The sequence below is a fragment of the Lampetra fluviatilis genome, chromosome 33, assembly GCF_964198595.1.
Source record: "Lampetra fluviatilis chromosome 33, kcLamFluv1.1, whole genome shotgun sequence".
NCBI lineage: Eukaryota > Metazoa > Chordata > Hyperoartia > Petromyzontiformes > Petromyzontidae > Lampetra > Lampetra fluviatilis.
Window position 1 is genome coordinate 9,458,697 of NC_136307.1, and position 17,024 is coordinate 9,475,720.

The following is a 17,024-nucleotide window of genomic DNA, read 5'->3' on the forward strand; positions in this document are numbered from 1 at the left end:
CTCGTAATGCATGAATATACAACCGACAGACACGTGCACAAACACTTGCTTATTATATTATTTGCATCAACATTATTTCATCGTTTATTTACGCCAAAACGTATTTCACATCACTGCTGAAGTTCATCAGCAGAAAAAAACTGCTGAAGTCCATCAGCAGTTTTTCTTGCTGTGGTTGTCCAACCTGATGACGATTGCTTGTGTTGCGATCGAAACGTCGTGATCTATTATGTTTATACCTACGTGACTTTACCGAAAGAACCAAAGAGTATGGATTCCTGCAGTCACGAAAGCTTCAAATTAAGATTATACAGTATTTCGCATCAACAAGCATCAGTCAAATTGCCAAGGCACATTGGTTTTTTCTGATACGTATGAAAACTATAGCTCCCGGTTGTACTTTCCAATTGGACCGCGTGCTGTTCTGCATGATGTCCGACGTTTTGTGTTCACCCCGACCACAACTGAAGAAGCTGCCCGCACGTGGAGCGAAACGTCAGATATCGTGCCGAATAAAACGTGGGAGGACCCGAAAACGCATAACAGAGCTTAGTTATTGCTGTTGTTGGCAATGCATGGATTCCTCACCACAATTTTCCTTACCCCGACCTCAAAAAAGACAAAGATCCTCCTGTATAGCCTTAGCAGACCGTTTGGGGCAAGTGCTGCTAGCGAGCACCTATGAAGGCCAGCACGGCACACGAAGGGGTTGGATGGCCAGCTCCACGCCCGGCCGCCTTTGTCTCCCTAAGTGGCGATGTTTACACACCGCACCAGGTACTCATTTGAGGCTGAGTCGACCTAGGGGAGGCCCAGGACTGGTTTAAATATTCGTCACTGGTGTTGGCCATGAGCGGGAATCGAACTCCGGTTCGCCAGGTTGGTAGCGCGGCGCGCTTACCGCTGCACCACCGCTCCCCACTCCCCACACCCCGACCACAACAGCTGACTTTCACGTGACCTCTCACCCTCGCCACCTGCCCCCATTCGGTAGAGGCCACATTCCCCCCATCTCACACCGTGGCGATGAAGATCATCCGCTCCGGCCGGAAGGTCCGAATCTTCCGGCTGAGCGACTGCGACACTCTTATGCGGATCCCACCGGGGGGCACGTTGAACCCCGCGGGGACTGTGGACCCGAGTTCGATTCCAGGCCGAGGTGACCCCAGCACCGGCTCGACACCGTTGCTGCCCCCTTCCGCGATTCGAGTCCCCGGAAACGATGCTGGGATCGTCGAGTGGTCATCGGCCACAGCCACCACCGCCGGGTCGCATTTCCCGACGCGAGTCCGATGCCTGTCCCAGGAGTTGTTGTTGATGTTGTTATTGCCACTCAGCCTTGTGCCCCGATCCTCGCCGGGTCTTCTCTTGCGCCGGATCCGGACTGCTCCCTGGCGCCGCCACTGCCGCTCAGCGCTGTCGACGTCCGCGTCACTGTCCGACGTCGCTGGGAGCCACCTCTGCCGATACTTCTTCTGCTGCTGCTGTCGCCGCCACTGCCGCAGCAGCAGTCTCGACTCACCGGTGGAGACCGGCCAGTCACCCTCACCAAACCGCTCACCACCCCGCTGCGTATCCTGGATCAACCTCTGCACCTCACCCACCCATTCACCCTCGATCGACCTCTGACCTTCATGCGCCCGCTCACCCTCCTCACACGCTTGCTTGCCCTCACCTGTCACCTCACCCTCGATCAGCCACCCACTCTCACACACCCGGCCACTCTCACATAGTCGCTCACCCTCACCCACCCGCTCACCTTGAGTCATACTCTGACCGTCACCCTTTCTCTGGCTCTCGCACAGAGGGCCGCCCAACCAACCGGTGAGCAGCTTCTGATGAGTGACGACTCCATCCCCGTGGGTGACCTGTGTGGATTTTTCGCCGGCTGTTGGATGACATTGAACCAACTCTGACCGCCGCGGTAAGTACAACCCATCGAATTTGCCAGTTCGGTTCGATTCCCCGTCCGGCGTCAAATCGCACTTGGGTCGCACAACTGAGACCGCCGCGGCTGAGCCATCGTTCGCGGGAGAAGCGGCGGCACCATTCGCAGTGGCTCCCGCCTTGCTGATGAGCATCGATTTGATGGAGTTGCGGCGTCTGCATCGCGACGGAACGGGGACGCCGCTCAGGACGAGCGAGTATCGTGCCGAGACCGCCGCTCGCCCAACCCCCACCTGCTCCTCGACCTCCTGAGACCCCAGCTCCGTGTCGTTCTCGCCCTGTAGAAGTTTGCGTCTCTCCGTTGGCGGTGACTCCGGGTTGCCGTACCTCGTTCGCCTCCTGTACTGCGCACTGCCCGCCACCCCGAGGCTGACTCGTGGACGGGATGATGGGTGCACATGTCCTTGCTGTTGATGATGATGATCATGCTGCTGCTGAGGTTGATCCTGCTGTTGTTGCTGCTGATGATCATGCTGCTGCTGATTATGATGTTGATGCTGATGCTGTGGCTGATGATGATTCTGCGGTTCATGCTGCTGATGCTTTTGCTGCAGATGCTGCTGCCGATGATGTTGTTGATGTTGCAGGAGCCCACGAATGTAGAAGATTGCTCGTTCCACGTTCATTTCTCGAGGCCGCGTCTCACGGGGACTCCCCAAGTTCAGGGTCCACATTTCCTGATGTTTTCCTGCATAAAATAAATTACGTTATGCCGAGTTTATATTATTCGCAGGTTAACCACAGTGCGTGCTCAGAATACCAGGCCAATTCAGGCATGGCCTACCCTGGTATACCAGGTTTTTTGTTATTAATACCTCCTCCCATTATTTCCATGAATACCAAAAGTTTTAAGATTTTGGTTTATTGTTTTAGTGCTCAACACGTGTTTTTTTTTATAATAAAACACATAAATTGTACCATATAACATTTAGGTATCAAGACATGTTATACAAACACATCTATTGAGAATGTCCTTTTTCTGGATGTGTGGTTGGCAGTGCGGATCCGAGGGGGTGGGGAGGGTGCATTGGAGACGATCGTCTCCACCCTTTCCCCTTGATACGCTGAATACTGCGATTTTATTCATATTTACCAGAATACATTGAAACTCTTGTTTTTCTTCTTGATTCTTTCGGTAAAGTCACGTAGAAGGGAAATAATAAATAATAATAAAATATAAAGTTTTTTATTATTTCCATTCTACGTGACTTTACCGAAAGAACCAAGAAGATGAATCCCTGCAGTCACGAAAGCTTTAAATCGAAAAATATTCTTGTTTTATGTATTAATTACATAATTACTTACAAAGCTTAATATATGCATATGCACTACCCCCCCCCCTTCCCCCCGCCTCGGGATGTTGGGGTGGTGGAGCAGTACTTTCTGGGCAGTACGTTTCAGCACAGGACTCATCGACTCATCTGGGACTGGCTGGCACGGGGAGTTTCCGCGCGGCGTGGAAACGCGGCTGGCTACGAATCAAGTCACAGAGTTGCCTCACTGTTCGCCGTTTAGATTTTAAAGTTGGGGAGTGCGATTCTTACGTAAACAAACAAAAAATTCCTACAATTTTTATTTATTCATTCATCACGCACAGTCGTCGAAGGACCGTTGAGCCAAACGTGTGACCTCTTGCGACAGCATCGGCGTAGACTTCACTCGGCTGCCATGCACCGGCGTCTCGAGTGATTTGTTTGATCCACGGATCACGGGGGGTGGGGGGAGGGGTGACGAGCACGTGGACGACGCTATTCCTTTGAGGGTCGCAGTCCACTTTGAACGTCAGAGCCGTTTTTTATGGGTTCCCCCATAAAGCATGCGGCCCACGGTTATTCCCACCCCACGTTATGTCCGTGGGAATTTTTCCACCACCGACTCTGGACTGTAAATGGTAGATGAGCGACTACCTCAATGCTCATTTGAACAAGAGCATCACTTGCACCATATAACATGAAGGTATTAAGAAATTATTTATTTGTCGATATAAATTCTATGAGAATGTCCTCTGTCTGGATGTGTGGTGGACCTAAAAAATCACGCCACCCCTTCTGCATCATAGCAGCCTCACTCCACGCCACAAATGAAGGCGAGAGACGGAAGCGAGTCTGTTCTGTGGCCGACGTCAAAGATAAACATCTCGTACAGGATCCTACCATCGAACCGCACAGTTTCAACCTTCCACGCAGCCAACTGTCGACCATCAACCGAATCAGGACCGGGCATGGCCGATGCGGTCACCCCCGATGCGCAAAACGGCGCATCAAAGATTCGGCGGCCTGCGAGTGCGGCCACGATTCCCAAACCATCGACCCGCATCGTACAAACTCCGCTACTGCGGTCTTCAACTCCTGTGATGGAGGAATGGACGAGATCCACTCTACGTCTGAACACACAATTGAGTGGATAACAAATCTAAAATTACATTTTTAATCTGCTCCTATTAATCCAAAGGAAAGAAGGCCAGTTTGCCTTTTGACATATAATCTGGACACCTGTGAAAAAGAGCTTTGTAGCTCATCGGATTCTTCCCAGTCCAAACAAAGAAATTCTGATTCTGATAATCTGCCAATAATCTTCTCAGTCACCGTGAGTGCGTGCGATGAGATGGGATGTTGAATGTCGCACCTTCATTGCCACTCGCTGGGCCCTGCCGTTCCTCACCCAAGCTGTTAGGTTCAATTCCCGGTCCGGATCCCTCTCGGAGCCCCCCGCTTTCGGGAGTGATTACAATTTCGCAACCGCTGCTCCCGGAGCCCCCCGTGTCGCTGAGAGACGCAGAGCCGCTCTCGCTGGGCTCGTAGAATCCTGGGGGTGAACGAAAACAAGGAGGGAAAACTCATGCACACGCATGGAAGTCCTGTACCGTTTCCCAACCAACACGTGTGCCCGTAACGTGCGTGGCACCTGAGCGATGTGGTTGAGCGGTGTACAGGTGAGTGGGGTGACACTGCGAGTGACTCTACTCACCCGAGCTGGGTCTGGATAAGTCGCCGCTGATGATACCCTCACCGAATCGACCCCTGAAGTCGAGGGGACCCCATCCCACAGGGAGAAGGGGGGTCCAAGCGTCATCCCCTCGGTCCTGCCAAAGTCACCATCGCATCGTACATCATCACCATACATCACGTCCACACATCATTACGTCATTCCATGAACACATCGCTACATATGACAGCACTACATCACCGATGTATCATCTGAATGTGTTTATTGTCCATGTATCTCTCCGTCAGCCTCTCTGTCAGAGTGTTCACGTCTCTGCGTCCTTGTGTCCTCGTTTCTGTCTGGCAATCGGTATGTCTGTGTTTGTACGTCTCTCTCGCTTGTCGCAGCGTGGACGGCACCCTCGTGTTCACCTTCTGAAGCGCTCGCTCGTCACCGTGGCGTGCGCGTTGACCACCACCACGTGACTTTTCTTTCGTGTTGTGCGCGGTGCTTTTAGCGCCACAGCGCGTGGATTTGTAGCGTTTATTTTCATTTGTTTGCTGGTGACTGTGTATTTCATATCGAAATCGCCTCCAGTGCTGTTGCTGCTGCTGGCCGCAATAAAAGTTGTTGAAAAGTCAAAAGTCTATTGTCGTGGATACGTCTATCAGTCAGTGGGTCTGCCCGTCTGTCTACAATCATCTATCCCGTAACCACGCGACACTCACCCGCTCTCTCTCGCGTCGCTCCGAGCCCGGGTCGGGTTCCCCCTCGCCGTCGCCACTCCTCTGCTCGCCGACCCCATGGGTCGCCCTCATCCCCAGCGCCCTCGACACCCCCAGGACCCCCAGCACCAGCTGCCTCTGCCGCTCGTGCCGGGTGCAGAGCGGGGACCCCCCGGGGTCCGTGACAGGGACACGGAGAGATGCCTCCATCACTGGGGACATTGGAGTGATGGTGATTGTATCGGTGGTGGTGGTGGTGGTGGTATTAGTGCTGGTAAATGATTGATGATGATTGATGATGTTGGCGATAGTGCTGAAAGTAGTTTTGGTTGCGGTTTAAACATTAATGTATTTATGATTGTGGGAGATTTGGCGATGGTGGTGGTGATAGTGATGGTGAAGATAGCGGTGTGTGTGGCGAGCGTGATGGTGATGATGTCGGTATTAATACTGATGTCAAGATTGACCGATTATTGTCCTGGTGGTGGTGATGATGTTGATGATGGTATTGATGGTATTGATGATGGTATGGCTGCTGGTGATGGTAGCGATGGTATGAATGATGGTGCTGATAATGATTGTGCTAATGATGGTGCTGATGATAGCAGTGATAGCATAGTTGAAAATGCTGGTTATGGTAGTGACGGTATTGATGGTGATGATGATGATGGTGCTACTGCTGATGATGATGGTGGTTGTTCTAATAATAGCAGTGATGGTATGGCTGATGGTGCTGACGATGGTGCTGATTATAGTGCAGCGTTCCACGTAACCGCGGTGCCGCACGTGCTTATACGTGCGCTCCTCGTTACCCGATTGGCCAGCGGTAATTGAGGGCGTAGCCACGTGACCAAGTGTAAACATTCCACGAGCCCCCGGTGAACATTCAGTTCAGGCCAAATTGCACAATGGAATGATGGGTCACGCGCCATCATTATCACTACACTAGTCATTATCACTACCACCAACATCGTTATCGTTACTACACGTAATTACATCACTATCAACATCATCAGTGCCACTACTATAATCATAATCACCACCACCACCGTCATCATCACCATGACATCAACAATATAAACACCAACAATAAACAATACCTTCGTTATAATCACTCAATCATCGCCACTAGTCTCATCGCAGTCATCGTCTTCATTAACGCGACCACCGTTATCACCATTGTCATCACCACCGGCATCAATCATTACCAACCCCACCATCACCAGCATCATTAACAGCGCTCAACTTATCCTTACCACCAACACTGCCACCGTCATCAGAAGCCAATAACACAGTGTTATAATCGACCACCGTAATCGTCACGACCATCGGGGGCGTCAATGAATTAAGAAACGCAAGCAAACATGATTAATGCCGTTTTAGTAATTGCACACGTACACACACACACGCGCGCGTGCACACGGCACAATAGCAGCGTCTGCAGCGCCATTAACACGGGATTAAATCCCAGGTGAAGTCCCAAATATTTGTCAACCCCTCTTCGCTGATCCTCTACGTCCGTGCCTTGATCCATCAGGGCTCAACGCCTCTGGACACGCGTTCTGCCGTCGTGAGCTGATTACTTTGGCCGCGTAACGAGGAGGAGATGAGGATGGGAAAGAGAAGGTAGAGGAGGTGGAGTTGAACGGAAATGAATACGAGGATGAGGGGAGGAGGTAGAAGAAAAGAATAAGTGTGGGTGGGTGGGGTAATGATGAGGAGAGGGGGTGGAGTGAGATGAATATGAGGATGAGCAGAAGAGGTGGAACAGAATAGAGGAGGAGGGAGACAATGAGGAGAGAGATGAGGATGAGAAACAGGAGGCGGAGGGAGGTGGATATGAGCATGACGAGAGAAGGAAGGGATGGGAGAATGAAAAGGAAAATAAGTGGGGGGTGGGGGGGAGGATGAGCAGAAGGATGATTATGATGACGATGATGACAAAGGAATGTGCAGATGATGAGTGGGGGAGATGAGGAGGAGTGAAATTGGCACGGTGCTGCCACTCGCTCTCACCTCCCACTGGACTCTAATCTCGGAACACTTCTCTCGCCTGCACGACACATCTCGCACGGAGCGGCCAATACACATCCAGCACCGCACCTGCCAGGGCCCCCTACGTCAGCCACTCATTCGTGGATATCAAATCAATTATATCAAACCCCCCTCCCCTCGCCCGTCTCTTGACGTGAATTTGAGATGTTTCTTCAGGCCATCAGCCTACATGGGCTTGCCCGACCAATGATATCCACATTTAACGCGTGCAGGCTTCAGGGCCAGATCACGTTCAGTAAAATGTGTGTCGTACACCCGTCTCCATCCAACGCAGCGAATGAATTAAAAAAAAATGTTACATGAACAACCAGTTTCGAGTGGAGGCGAGTGGTACGGCACGCAGTTACTTAAGCGATCTGACACCGAAAGATAGATTATGAATGTTATCCGCATTATTTGGTGATGCTGCAACTGCTGCTTATGCTGCGTTGGGAGTGATGCACAAGCACAATTTAACAACAAAAACGAATCTATCGGGTTGACTGTCATGTGCGGTGAAAATGTGACTTTACCGAAACAAACCTAAGAATATAAAGTGGCAGGACGGTTGGGAAAATGCGTTTTCCCTTTTTTGTGGGAACAGGGGTTTACTTAGAAGTTAATCTCAGAGGTAGCAACAAACGCAACACATTCGTTAACAACGCTATGACATTAACGTAAAACATATATGATAGGCGACGTTTTGGCAATGGTCCTTATTCATAGCACATAATACCCATTTTAAGTTATAAAGCCCCCCTTAAACAATCGTTCTCAGGGCGCTATGCATGGAAAGGCGGAAATATTTTAGCATCAACCAAGGAAATAAGAAGCGAGAAAGGCATTTTAAAATAATTAAATAGCAAAAGCCGTTTTAAACATATAACAGAGTTTAGCTGCCGCAATTACAAAAGGCAACGATCACCCCCCCCCCCAAGTGTGTAGCCGAGACCGTGGGACAGTGAGCAATTCACAATCTGACGATCTTAATGATCAAAGCAGGCAGGTGTCAAAGCTGGCAAAACTGCGGACAAAGTTTCAGCATCCACGCCCTGCTGATGCAAAGTTTCGTCGTACATGTTATGTATATCGTTTATTGTTAAATTTGAATCACAGTTCCTATGATCACTCTTGCGTTGCTTGTATAGCTTTATTTTGGCGATTTCGAAAACGTTTTGGTTTAGCCATATTTGTTTGTTGTAGTACAGCGTTAGACTGATAACTTTAATCTAAATTGTCTTATGGTTGTTATTGTTTCACTTGTATCCCACTGGGGTTTTTGCACAGAGCATTGATATACGGTGCTTTTCTGGAAAACTTTGCTGTTTTTTCCTGGATGTTTCTGTTGCGCGTCGTCACTTTAAGATGCTTCTTGTTCATGTTTTTTTTGTTGCGGGTGCACCCGAGTCAAGAGCCGCATGGCTCACAGGGTTATTCCTAATTAATGAAACTGAAATGATGAGCCTCGGAAACTCTAAAGCGGTTCTAGATTTGAAGCTTTCGTGACTGGGGCACTGACCCCCCCCACCCCTATAACTGCCCCCCCCCTCCCAATTCTTCGCTTGTGTCGACTGAAGCAGGTGGCACGTGACCAGCAGCCACAGCCACGGCGAGAAGTCATCCTGGACGTGGTGTGCTGTGTGCCGAAATATACCGCAGCTTGGCCAAGCCAAACGGACCTGGCTGAGATTAAGGCCCTCTTGCATCACCCACCCCCCCACACCAAACCACTGGCCCACGCCACCCATCCAAGCCGTATAGCCCGAACACGCAAGACGCCTGTTCAACGAAGTCCCCTGCTCTAGATAACAGCTGTTGTAAGCGTGCGCTGCGTTATACGAAGCTTTGTGTGTTTGCCTGGAGTCTGTTTCCTGTTTGTGTTTTCTTTTGCCCCCCCCAACCACCCCCGAGAGAGAAGCACAAACATCGACGTGTTCCAAACGACACGGACCCCTGCCAACTTTCTCACGGGACCAGTTTTCCTTGGGCTCTCGTCTCAGCTGGAGGTCCCGCGCCGTTCGTCACTGACTGTGTCTATGTGTGTGTCTGTGTGTGTCTGTCTGTATGCTATGAACCCGGCGACCCGGGTTCGATTCCCGCTCACGGCCAACATCAGTGACGATTATCTGAACCGGTCCCGGGCCTCCCCTAGGTCGACTCAGCCTCAAATGAGTACCTGGTGCGGTGTGTAAACATGCCACTCAGGAGCCAAAGGCGGTCGGGCGTGGTGCTGGCCACTCACCCCCTCGTGTACCGTTCTGGCCTTCATAGGTGCTCGCTAACAGCACTTGCCCCTATAGTCTATTAAGGCTATACGGGAGATCTTTGATCGTTGTGTCTGTATGTGTGTCTGGTGGGGAGCTGCGCTACGAACCTGGCAACCCGGGTTCGATTTCCGCTCACGGCCAACATCGGTAACGATTATCTGAACCGATCCTGGGCCTCCCCTAGGTCGACTCAGCCTCAAATGAGTACCTGGTGCGGTGTGTAAACATCGCCACTGGGGAGACAAAAGCGGTCGGGCGTGGTGCTGGCCATTATTAGGTGCTCTCTAACAACATTTTCCCCAACAGACTGCGAAGGCGATACGGGAGATCTTTGTCTCTGTATGTTTGTGTTAATTAAATTTGCTTAATCATTGTCATTCATCAGTCGAAATCGATTCACTGCTGGATGTATTGATAGAAGGCCTCATCTAACCATCGCCATATCCAACGGTACCGCGAGATAGTAATCCATCAAGAGCTGATTCCAATGGCTTCGTCTCTGTGGTTGTACGTTCTCTCCGCCGTGTTCACTCCTTTGGCTGCAACTCTGTTGCTAGTCTCGACCACGGGCAATCGTGCGTCGTCCAGTGATGCGTCCTGCCCAACCCCGCTTTGCGTTTCTGAATGCATGTTGAACTTTGATTTAAAGCTTTCGTGACTACAGGGATTCATATTATTGGTTCTTTAGGTAAAGTCACGTAGAAGTGAAATAATAAAATAATAAAAATATAAAACAATACAAAATTCTCACGACGTTTCGACTGCAACACAAGCAATCATCATCAGGTGTGAAATATTGCTATGGATTTCACACCTGATGACGATTGCTTGTGTTGCAGACGAAACGTCGTAAAACAATTTTATTGTTTTATATTTATTTTATTTTATTATGTCCCTTCTACGTGACTTTACCAAAAGAACCAAGAACATGTTGAATTTATTTCGCTGTGTGCCCATGTGTGTGTCTCTCTCTGTTTGTCTCTGTGTGAGTCTCTCTCTCTCTCTCTGCTTGTGTGTCTGTCTGTGTGTCTCCGTGTCTGTGTGTTGTCTCTCTCTCAAATTTAGCAATCGTTGGAAGAATGTATTCAACCAGGTGGGGTGTTGACTGTTGTGTTGGCCGAAACTCTGTGTTGTATTGCATTATATTTCCAAGTTTACTATGTTTGTTGTCTCATTCATTTGTACCTGGTGATGGTTGCTTGTGCTGCAATCGAAACGTCGTATTCTATTATTATTTAATTTAATTTCTACGTGACTTTACCGAAAGAACCAAAGAGTGATTTCGCCAACCGCGCTAATCGGAGGGGCGGGGGAAGGAGTTTTCAATCTCGATTTAAGCCAAACCGATAGATTCGTTCTCAGAGTTGGAATTTAACCAGATTAAGTGTAGACACGAAACCTAATGCGATGGTTTATTTGTGCAGGCGTTGATCATCGGGATGAGACCGCGAGCCCACTACACTTGAAAAGGCGATTTGATCACGGGCAGTGGCTGAAACCTCGACTCGAACGCAGGATCTAAGCGGTGCCGGATCAGCACTCCGACCTCTGAGCCACCCGGCCTCCTCAACGATTACACTGGTCAACAAACTTTTTCTGGCATAAGATATTCCAACGGGTTTAAGGTAATTTTGGGGTGCTGATTCCAAATCTGGCATCAGTTTTTGTCTATCACATCAGGTTTTTGAGATATCAAATATTGCATTTTCAATAAAAACTGCAGAAGAAAAATATTAAATAAATGTGGATATCTACATAAAATGATATTATAAACACACTATCCTAAAAATACAGCACCATATTTTAACACTAAAGCAGTCACTGACTCGCAACAACTTGCAATCATAAGTGACAGAGTTAATTTCGGGTAAAATCAATGAAAATGGGGTATGCCGATAGCATAAAAATGATGTGATAAAGCAAATCTGAGATCAGATTTGCAATCAGCACCCTGAAATTAGTCTAAAACAGCTGCAAAAGTCCAAGCCAGAATTTTGTTTTTTGTTGACCAGTGTTATAAATATTTGACACACACGATTCGATGCCCCATATATCGGTGCGCGTACAAAGCTCGTTGTGTTTATTTGTCAGCGAATCTATGCACTGTGACATGCCTTTACGCAAAGCGATTAAGAATATCTCAGATAAGCCGTTAGACGTGACGCGTTCTCCTTTGCGTCGGTGATTGAATGAAAGTATGATTGTATGTATGTATGATTGTATGAATGTACGTATGATTGAATGAATGTATGATTGTATGTATGTATGATTGTATGTATGATTGAATGTATGTATGATTGAATGTATGTATGATTGTATGTATGATTGTATGTATGTATGATTGTATGTATGATTGAATGTATGTATGATTGAATGTATGTATGATTGTATGTATGATTGTATGAATGTATGATTGAATGTATGTATGATTGTATGTATGTATGTATGATTGTATGTATGTATGATTGTATGTATGTTGAACGTCTTTCCCCTTACTATGATCGAATCGTGATCGAACCACAGCAGTCGGTCCACGTCGCAGTGCAACGCTTCTACAACGCATCACGTGACTCCGCAGACGACACCGCGAGTCGGTCCCACGCCGCCGCCGATCACGTGACCCGCAGTCAACCCACGCGGGACGCACCGGAGACTCCGAACCCACGAGCGCGGTGCTCTCTTCATTGCAGGGCCCGTGGGCCGTCGACGGCCCATGGTGGCCTTTAGTGCGGCCCCCGACAGTGCACACATGGGAAAACACCGCACCATCATCATCGTCGTGCTGCTACTGCTGCTGTCAAACCCCAACAATGGTTTCAAATGTGTGGCGTGCCTCGCACTGACGATGTCTCATCGGCGAAAGCTCCCCGCCTCTGCAAATCAGTGAAGAACACTGCGGCTAACACGACGGGCGGCTCGAACCACGACCTCTCATCCATCCCCGAAGCCACTCGCCAACAGCCCCTTGAATCATAACCCCGTCCCCTCTCCACCGCCCCTCGCCACTTCTGCCATGTCCCACAGCCCCCCCCTCCTCCACCCCATGCGGGACTACAAAGCGAAGGGGTTGATGACCCCCTGCCAGGCTCGCACGCTGCTCGCACCAAACGTTGTTGTCGCTCGCTCGCTCACGACGTCTCGTGCGTGGACGCCCCCGGGGTTAGCGTGGCCCCGACGCTGCGAGCAAAGCTCAGCGGGCGAGTGCGACGCGAGGCGACCGAGACGCAGCAGCGGATTGATGCCGGGGTGGAGTTTGCGTCTCTCTCTCTGTCATCATCATCACGGTGGCTAGATGTTCACTACCTCGCCTGGTGTGCAGGAGGTCGTGGGTTCGGACCCGGACCCTGACGCCTGCTGCTGTATATTTGGAGTTTGCGTCTCTCCCTCTCTCTCTATCATCATCACGGTGGCTAGGAGATGTTCACTACCTCGCCTGGTATGCAGGAGGTCGTGGGTTCGGACCCCGACCCTGACGCCTGCTGTATATTTGGAGTTTGCGTCTCTCTCTCTCTCTATCATCATCACGGTGGCTAGGAGATGTTCACTACCTCGCCTGGTATGCAGGAGGTCGTGGGTTCGATCCCTACCCTGACGCCTGCTGTGTATTTGGAGTTTGCGTCTCTCTCTCTGTCATCAGCATCACGGTGGCTAGATGTTCACTACCTCGCCTGGTATGCAGGAGGTCGTGGGTTCGGACCCCGACCCTCACGCCTGCTGCTGTATATTTGGAGTTTGCGTCTCTCTCTCTCTCTCATCATCATCACGGTGGCTTGGAGATGTTCACTACCTCGCTTGGTATGCAGGAGGTCGTGGGTTCGATCCCTACCCCGACGCCTGTGTGTTTGGAGTTTGCAGGTCTCTCTCCTCGTGGTCGTATGTGGATTTTTATTCTCCAAGCCATCCGGGTTTTCCCTCCACATTTAGAAACATGCGTTTAGAGTATTTGGTTGCTATGAACTAATTTATTTAAAACGAATTTCTTTTGGAATACATTTTTTGTGTTTAGTTCGTTGTACTTTTCCCGCACCACCGATTAGCATGGTTGGTTATGTACGTTGCGAAATAAGCTGAACATTCATATGTACATCACATTTCCACGTAAGCCACTTCAATGGGCTCTCATTTGTGGCCAGGTGGCTTATGAGAAAGAGCGATATACCTCAGTAGGCCTTACCTGGTAAAATAAAAAGTCAGATAGTTAAATAGTAAACTTTCAAAATGTTGGGGTAAATTTGATAACGCGCCTGAAACGACGTCAAATGTAGAGATGGAACGATGCAATCAACTTGTGTGGATACTGAATAGTTTGCTGCATTGCAGGACAGGGAAAAATAGCGACAGTTGCCGACAGTTTAGGGGAGGCCTTCATCCAGCAGTGGATTGATCATGGCTGATGATGAATTTAACGAAATTGACTTGAAAATGTCCGGAACATCTCACGAGTAAAATCACTGTTTTCACAATTTGGAGCATATCAGAACATGCTGAAAATGTTGAAACAAGTGAAAATTATTTGGTTTGCTCAGATTTCACATTAATCTCAGTAATTTTCCTTTACATACAAACATAGTGTTTTTAATAATACAGGTTTTTGGTCGTAATAAAGGTTTTTGGGTAAGATCGCGTAAGTATAAATGTGTCGTAACCCTCCACCACCCGACACAGCCAATTAGTAAGGGATTTGTCACGTCAACAAAACGCCAATTAGTTACTACTTCAGCCCACCGGTGTGTTTGAGAGTAACCCCACAACATTTACAATTTGAGTAGTGCGACGTTTCGCTGGTAATTACATCCAGCACCATCGGGCGATTTGCCAGAATAGTGAAGTCGAAATGTGTCGTAACCCTCCACCACACGACGACGCTTCCTCAAGAGGACCTCAAGAGGACGAACAGCGGACCCCACAAGAGTGGGACACACGCGTGGAAGAAGAAGACATCTTACAATTACAAATCCTTAATAGAGGAAACACATACTAATTATGATTAATAATCTATTATATAATTACAATACTCCCTCCCCCTCTGATCTCTGTACCTGATGGGTTCAGGTGATGACGTCATGCTGCTGCTCTCTTTAAGACCGGAAGCACGTGGGTTGCTTCACTATACTGGCAAATCGCCCGATGATGCTGGATGTAATTGCCAGCGAAACGTCGCACTACTTAAAGTTAAAATGTTGTGGAACTACTCTCCAACACACCGGTGGGCTGAAGCAGTAACTAATACAGGTAGGAACAACAGGTTCCACACTGCCCACCAGGGATTATTTGTCTGTCTGTCGTGCATGTGTCTGTCATGCACGAATGCGCTGTCCAACCAAGTTCCTACCTGCCCATTCCGAAGGAACGTGTTTGGCGCATTTTGTTGACGTGACAAATCCCTTACCGATTGGCTGTGTCGGGTGGTGGAGGGTTACGACAAATTTAAGCTTATGCAATCTAACCCAAAAAAACCTTGATTATGAACAATATTTGTCGCGAAAGCCTCCGTGTTACATATAGTTGATAGTGCAGCAACATCTATTGTTGTCCCCATGGCTACGCTACCCGCCTTCAATCAGCACTGACCGGTGAAGTATGACCAGCAGTCATGCACGTGGCGTGTGCTAAGGCCCTCCTCCAACAGTGGACTGACAAAGTGCCCTTTACTTGGACACTCCTGACACTCAGTCAGGGAAGTTACCATAACACGGCAACACATTAACCCAACAAATTAACAGAGTCAATTACAATAGGCAACTTGCATCCAATGGCGGAGCCAGGATTTTCAGGTAGGGGTGGGGGGCAACCCCTCCAGCAATGAAAAAATGATAGAGGAGTTGTTAGCAAGTAAGGACTAGTCCCTTGCTTTTTATTCGACGCGTTTGCGGCGATGGCGCAGCCATCGATCGAGGGTCGAATTCGAACCGCGCTGTGTGATCGGCATCGCGCTTCAGGGAAGTCGTGTACTGTACACGCAACTGCGCACAATTCTAAGTCACTTATAACCGCTTTGCCGTTACTTATTGCCAATTATGGACTCAGACTATTGTCCCTGGCACGTAATAATATGCTACACAGTGGCAGTGGGGGTCGCCAAATGCCGATTTATTACTAATAAACCCCAATGATCCGATCGACATTAGGGCTTTTGATCGGATCATTGGGGGGGAGGGGGGGGGGCACGTGCCACCCCGCCCCCCATTGGCTCCGCCAGTGCTTGCATGAATCAGCCAGGGTTGGTTTTAGCTAATTCACCAAGTCCAATGTCCCAGCACCAAGGACAGAGGACCCAACTCGGATCGGCATCATTGCCGACCCCACCACGCTGGACACCCGTGACAAAGCGCTTCATCGCTCATTGGATTCCTCCTGCAGTCTGAAAGATTCTGATCCTTGGCAAACGAAAGCCTCCACCACAGCGGAGGTGACGAGCAAACAAGGAACAACACCGCTGGGTGGCGCATCTGCGAACGCCGATTAATTTATCCAAAGACTGAAGGGCCGTCCATAAATGACGTCACGCATCCTAGGGTGGGGGTCAGACATTTGTGACTGTGTGACGATGGGGGGGGGGGGGAGGTTGAGAAATGTGACGTCACATCAAAATGCGCAACCTTAAATATAGACAACACGTTCTACTTCATTAAATATAATTTTTAAGAAATGTTTTCTCCGGCATCAGAGTGCAGCGCCACATTAAATACGCACTACAATGACAATAATTTAAAGCGATTTGAAGCATGTTTTTTTGTTTGGGGGCAGAGCTTTGTGACGTCATATTTGAGGGGGGGGTCTAACTTTGTGACGCCGTGTGGGGTGGGGGTCAAAAATCGTCCAAAATCGCGTGACGTCATTTATGGACGGCCCCTTAGTAATTAAAAGAACCCTCGCATCGTTTTCCGGGATTTCCGCCGTCGCAGCTGTGCGGCCAAAACGCCTCCTCCTCCAGGGCAACCCGGGCACGGCTGTTCAAGTGCGCTGGGCGGCTTTGACACCTCCAACGCCGCCATTTGCGGATTCAGCACCTCCGCTGGAGAATGGTGAAACGGTTTAAGGCGCTGCGCTATGAACCCGGCGGCCCGAGTTTGAGACCGTGGGACGGGTTGGTTACACGAGTGGTGAGCGATGTCCTGGGTCTCCT

At 49.3% G+C, this 17,024-nt stretch overlaps 1 protein-coding gene across 1 annotated transcript; it reads right to left on the minus strand.

Annotated features, from left to right (window-relative positions):
• Positions 1-224: 224 nt before the first annotated feature.
• On the minus strand, positions 225-5,807 carry LOC144943884 (uncharacterized). Its single transcript, XM_078871722.1, has 4 exons — positions 5,601-5,807; positions 4,915-5,029; positions 4,573-4,752; positions 225-2,635 (listed from the first exon to the last, which is right to left on the minus strand). Exons 1-4 carry the CDS (start codon positions 5,805-5,807, stop codon positions 1,014-1,016), a joined length of 2,124 nt encoding a protein of 707 aa, XP_078727848.1. The 3' UTR covers positions 225-1,013.
• Positions 5,808-17,024: the final 11,217 nt, after the last annotated feature.